Source organism: Talpa occidentalis, unplaced genomic scaffold (assembly GCF_014898055.3).
Source record: "Talpa occidentalis isolate TD23 unplaced genomic scaffold, MPIMG_talOcc4v2.1 talOcc4.17, whole genome shotgun sequence".
Lineage (NCBI taxonomy): Eukaryota > Metazoa > Chordata > Mammalia > Eulipotyphla > Talpidae > Talpa > Talpa occidentalis.
Window position 1 is genome coordinate 28,080,583 of NW_023601754.1, and position 6,078 is coordinate 28,086,660.

The following is a 6,078-nucleotide window of genomic DNA, read 5'->3' on the forward strand; positions in this document are numbered from 1 at the left end:
CTTTTTTATACATTGACTAATTTAGCAAATAGAGTAAAAATAATTCTTTCAGGAGTAAATACAGTCCATCCTCTTTCCCAGTATATCTGATCACAACTTCTGTTCCCTATCATCTGAAATTGACAACTCACATTAAAATCCCTAGACTGCTTTACCATCTCTTTGAAGGTTGGATTAACAAACATCTGATTACATGGTCCAAATATATAAATAACATGTAATTTCACCATCTACTTTATAGCATCTTATAGTGCCCACGTATAAAAATAATGGTTTGGTTAATTAGCCAACCTTCAAAGAGATGATGAAAAGTATGAAGTTTTGAGAAATTGCTGTAACTGTATTTCACACTTGCTCAAGTTTAGCTCTTTACCTGAAAGTATGTGTGTTAGCGCTTGAAAGCTAAATTATTGATATTCTTATAATAGTTAACCTTATTTTAGTCTGTGGGTTATTTAGGGGAAACAGTTTTTCAAAAGACTAGCATTAGGGCCTCCCCTGGTCGCCTAGGTGTTAAGTCTCAGCGTTATCACCCCCTTAGATCTGAGTTTGATCCCCGGCCAAGGAACTGACCCACATAGGGTGCAGCAGACCTCTCCTGTCTTGCCTGCTGCTCCCCTCAGCAGTGTATTTCAGTAGATCCACCCGTTCTGCTTCCCACTCTGTCTCTGGTGAATTCTCTCACCCCTGATCCCATACCTCTGGTCTACACCTCAGCTCTTAAACATAAAAATAAATTAAAAATCTTTTTTAAAGCCCAAAAAATTAGCATTAAAGTTAAATTTGGGGAAGTCATATTATTAAATATTTGACCAAACTATCAGACTAGAAAATCACAGGCACTTGTTGACTGAGTTTAGAAACTATCTACACTGCTGAAATGTATTGGAAAAAGTTGATTTAATGATTTACTCTGCTTCTGTTACAGTGAATTGGTTTGGGTATCTGGCCATGGAGGTGGAGAATTTAGGCACCTGCAACTTATTTAGTTGTTATTAATGATTCCATGCATCACATTGTTTTGATGCTGGCTTTTTCATTTTCCATGTATAGGACAAATTCATATAAAATGTGCTTTTGTGAAGGAAGGAGCTGATGTGGTAGATGCTCAGCTATGGGATTATGTGCATGGTCCCATCTAATCCTCTCTGTGTTCCTAAGAGGATAGGGATTCTTATCCCCATTTTATAGCCCCATTTTAACCAAGACTTGGAGGAGTTAATCGAGTTAATGTCAGATCATTAAGCAGGCCACAGAGCTGAGGTTCCGACTCTGTCTCTGGGCTTACCTGAGAATGTCAAATTAGAAAAGACTTGTGGCATTCTGCTCTGACTTTATCTTCCTCTGAGGTCACTGCAGATAAGGCTGTGTCCAGAAACTGGTTAGATCATACAGGTAGGTCTTATGGTGAGGTTTCAGGTAGTTTCTAAATATAGAACTATAAGGTGAGGTGCTTAACCTTTTGTTTATCATCGAGGCTGGGAAGGAGTCCTGCCTCAATGGTAAACATTCCATCAAAATCAGATTCCTGATTCAGTTATTTAACCTTCAATCCCCTCTACACTTGTGTTTCAGATGCTCGTCAGAAACTTGAGGTACCTCAAAAAGAGAAACATAAAAAGAACAAAGAAAAGCACAAGACCAAGAAAGAACATAGGCGGAGGAAAGAGAAGGTGAGTAACTTCTGGGGTCCTGGGATCGGCATGTTGGGGCTAATACCTCTGTTGTCCAGATTGGCCCTCAGGAGTGACACACGAAGCCAATTGAGGAGACTATCTTGAGGCCATCTTGGGGCATGGGGGTCTTTCTATACCTTGACTGAAGTTTCAGCATTCTGTGTAAACCCTCAGTTTTTAGAACCTTTGTTTTTTTCTTTCAGACAGAATATTTTATTCAGTTGTGCTTTTAAAAAGTTAATTATTGTGTTTGTGAGCATTGTGAGCATTAAAAAGTAGGCAAAGGGGGCCTTTCTGGGATTAAATCTCATCATTGCTATGGCCTGAGTTCGATCCCCAACCAGGGAGCACACATGGTGCAGCAGACCTCTCCTCTCTCCCCCGCTGCTCCCCTCAACAGTATATTTCAGTCAGTCCTCCTATTCTGCTCCCCACTCTGTGTCTGGTGAGTCCCCTCACCCCTCACACCTCTGGCCTATATCCCAGATCTTGTACGCAGAAAAAAAAAGAAACCTTACAATTAAAAAAAAAAAAAGCTGTAAAAAAAAAAGTAGGGCCTCCCCTGGTGGCGCAACGGTTGAGCACTGGGCTGCGAAGCTGCCCGCAGCCTCTGCAGCACTGGTTCAATCCCTGGCCACTGGCGAGGGTCCCACATGGCGCGACAGACCTCTCCTGTCGTATCCGCTGCTCCCTTCAGCAGTGTACTTCATCAGTCTGCCTGTTCTGTTCCCTGTTCTGGCTCTGGTGAATTCTCTCACCCTCCCACACTTCTGACTGTACCCAGTGCTAGTATAAATAAATAAATATTAAAATATATATATAATAATAATAGTTTAAAAAAAAAAGTATCTTAGGGGCCATAAGTGTCTTAGAGTAACAGCTGAGTATTAAGTAATAAGACAATATTAAGTGAGTATTCATTCAATATGAATGAAGGTTTTTTTTTTTTAATTTATTTATTTTTATACAAGAGCTGGGGTATAGGCCAGAGGCGTGGGAGGGTGAGAGGATACACCAGAGACAGAGTGGGGAACAGAACAGGCAGACAACAGAAATACACTGCTGAGGGGAGCAGCGGGCACAACAGGAGAGGTCTGCTGCGCCATGTGAGAGTCTCACCGGCCCGCGTGATCGAAACCACGCTGTTGAGGCTGCGGACAGCTTCACAGCATGGCACTCAACCTGCTGAGCCACTGGAGAGGCCTGAGTGAAGGTATTTTTGAACATTTGTCAACTACTTTGTCATCATTACAAATGGAGATTTGGGTTCCTAACTCTTTGAAGGGAGAGGTTGGTAGGAGGCACGAAGGAGTAGTGCGTTCCTGTGCTGCCAGTGTTCCTCACTTCATCATCCACGGCTCCTCCTCAGCTGTAGCACAGGCATTTAACTCAGCTAGTGTTCATGTGGGTACCCAGAGTGGCCCCGGCAGTTGGAGATCAGAAATAGCTTCATTATTGGCTTCCAGAAAAAGGTTCCTGGAGCATAGCAGATGAGGAAAGTTCCCTTGTGGTAAAAATGAAAAAAAATCAGTGCTGACAGATTTGAAAACCAAATTCAATTGTTTCTTACCAATGTCTTTGCTGTTCTCTGACCTTCTCCCAATTTTTTTTTTTTTAAGATTTATTTATTTATTTATTTATTTATACAAGCACTGGGTACAGTCAGAAGCGCGGGAGGGTGAGAGAATTCACCAGAGCCAGAGCGGGGAGCAGAGCAGGCAGAAGGACCCTGAAGTACACTGCTGAGGGGAGCAGCGGGCGGGAGGGGAGCAGCGGGCAGCAGGAGAGGTCTGCGCACCGTGTGGGAACCTCCTCTGGTGGCCGGGGAGCAGCCAGGGATCAAACTGGCACTGCAGAGGCTGCGGGCAGCTTGGCAACCCAGCGCTCAACCGCTGTGCCACCGGGGAGGCCCCTTCTATTATTTTTTAATGAGTCCAGCTGCCAAATGCCTGATCCCCTGTCATTGACTGACTCAAGGAACACACCATTGACTTCCACCACCGCTCCCCAATTTCTTTTTTTTCCCCAGAAAAAGAAACATCGGAAGCACAAACATAAAGGCAAGCAGAAGAACAAGAAGTCAGAGAAGAGCAGTAGTTCTGAGAGTTCTGACAGCAGCGACAGCCAGAGTGAGGAGGACACACCCCCTGACCTGTCACCCCAAGAACTGCTGAGACGGTGGGTCTGCAGAGACCACAGATGCCCCTTAAAACCTTGATGTATTTGCCTAGAGTCAAATGGCAGAAATGATAAATTTGTATGTTAACAAAACTTTTATATTAAATTTTTAAGGGTTTTTTGTGTGTAGAAGAGCTGGGGTGCAGGCCAGCGGTATGGGGGGTGAGAGGATTCACCAGAGACAGAGTGGGGAGCAGAATAGGTATATCTACTGAAATACACTGCTGAGGGGAGCAGCGGGCAAGACAAGATAGGTCTGCTGTGCCATGTGGGTCAGCTCCCCAGCCAGGGATCGAACTCAGGCTGTAGCAGTGATAGCACTGAGATTTAACCCCTAGGTCACCAGGGAGGAGGCCCCCTCTGTGTTAACTAGACTTCCTAAAGTTATTATGAATGTTCTAGTAATATGTGAATATATTCTCACGGTAAAAATTCACACCTTACATATAAAGATTCAAGTGGTCCGTGACCAATTCCTCAAAGCTCTCCTCTCTGCACAGTAACCTCAGCTTCACATGCAGTTTTCAAGGCTTTGTTCAACTATACTTACATACGTGTAACATATATAAATTTTATGCACTTTTATTACAAGTAATATGTATATTTTAAAAAGTATAATCAGTATATTAACATATTTTGAAAATTTAATATAATCACATATATTTAATAATAATTTTATAAATGTTCTTTCTTAGCTTAAATCTATCAGGTACACACATTTAGTGAATCCACACACGTTTATATGCACAGATCATAAGTTCACAGCTCTACGCATTTTTACTACATGAATACACTCAAATCAAGGAATAGTCCAGTACCCCAGGAAGCCCTTCCCTGTCCCCCTCTCACTTACCATCCTGACCCTTGGTCCCAAAGGAGCCACTCTCTTGGGCCTCCCTGGTGGCATAGGGGTTAAAGTCTCAGCACTGTCAAGCTATCGCCAGCAGCTGTGGTATGAGTTCGAATGCTGGCCAGGGAGCTACCCACATGGCCCAGCAGACCTCTCCTGTCTCCCCCTCTGCTCCCCTCAGCAGTGTTTTTCAATAGATGCACCTGTCCTGCTCCCCACTCTGTCTCTGGTGAAACCTCTCACCACCACCCCCACACCTCTGGCCTGTACCCCAGTTTTTGTATGCATTAATAAATAAAATAAATTTAAAAAAAAAGAATCCACTCCCTTGGCTGTTTTATTTTTTTTCAATTTAGTTTTATTTATTTATCTGTATCAAAGAACTCAGGCCACCAGGGAGGCCCCGATTCGAGCTTGCTTTTTACAATTAGGTCCCATATATTTTGTGGGTGAGTGAGTCTCTTGAGTGTTTTGTGCGTAACAGAAGAAGCATTTTAAGTTTGCAGATCAAACAATGTTTTTATCCTTTGTATTTTACAGGTGAAAATGTGAAAAATCAGGCAGGGTCTGATGTTCTCTTTCTTGTTTTCTTTTCTAGGCTGAAACGTCTTCCACTAAAGAGGTAGTAATTGAATTGGGCCCTTGTCTGTCCCAATACCAGATCTTCCCCATGATGGAAGCTCGTTGATTGCTCAGTTAATACATTGTACAGATTGTATTTATATGTAAACTCATGCTGTAAAATAACTTTTAAAGCCTCGACATTTCAAATGCTGCCTTGGAAGGTTGCAGAAAATTATTTCTATTTTTAACATCAGTTAGTGTTGGAGGGAAATATTCAGATTGTACAGTTTAATTAAAATGGAATTTTTCTATTTGCTTCTTGATTTTTTTTTATTTTCTGAAACTTTATAAAAGAAATTAAAAGTGAAGGCTTTTCTCTGGTTTTGTTATGAAGACAGCTGAGTGCAGATGTGGACCAGTGCACTTGGTCAAGGACTTGTGAATGCGGGGAATGGAGGGGGGGCGTGGCTTTCCCGCTCCTGTTTTCCTGGGGAGTGTGGCTCTGCTATCTTGTGGGTGATGGTGGCAGCCAAGAGCTCAGTGGGCAGCGGCACCACGATCCACAGCCTCTGAGGACCATGTCACTGAAGTGCTGAGATAGGTCCTAGGCTGGGAGACAGTACGCCCACCCCTGGCTGGCTCGCGTTCGAGGCCTCTGCTCTGAGCCTGCCTCATCTGCACCGCAGAGGCCTTTGCAAAAAGTTAAGACCAGAGATTTTTCCATTCTCTCTCTCTCTCGCTCGCTCTCTCTCCTTTCTTTTTTTTGATTTTCCATTTTCAAAGTAATATAGAAAGCTCAAGGTAGGGAAA

The 6,078-nt window shown here is 43.1% G+C and overlaps 1 protein-coding gene across 2 annotated transcripts in view; it reads left to right on the forward strand.

Annotated features, from left to right (window-relative positions):
• GPATCH1 (G-patch domain containing 1) overlaps window positions 1-5,577 on the forward strand; it is a 40,155-nt gene extending 34,578 nt beyond the window's left edge. For both annotated transcript variants that reach the window (XM_037516373.2, XM_037516374.2), the window contains exons 18-20: window positions 1,576-1,673; window positions 3,706-3,854; window positions 5,303-5,577. In XM_037516373.2, the coding sequence (XP_037372270.1) occupies window positions 1,576-1,673; window positions 3,706-3,854; window positions 5,303-5,330 (275 nt within the window). In that variant the 3' untranslated portion in view covers window positions 5,331-5,577. The remainder of the gene's footprint in view (window positions 1-1,575; window positions 1,674-3,705; window positions 3,855-5,302) is intronic.
• Window positions 5,578-6,078: the final 501 nt, after the last annotated feature.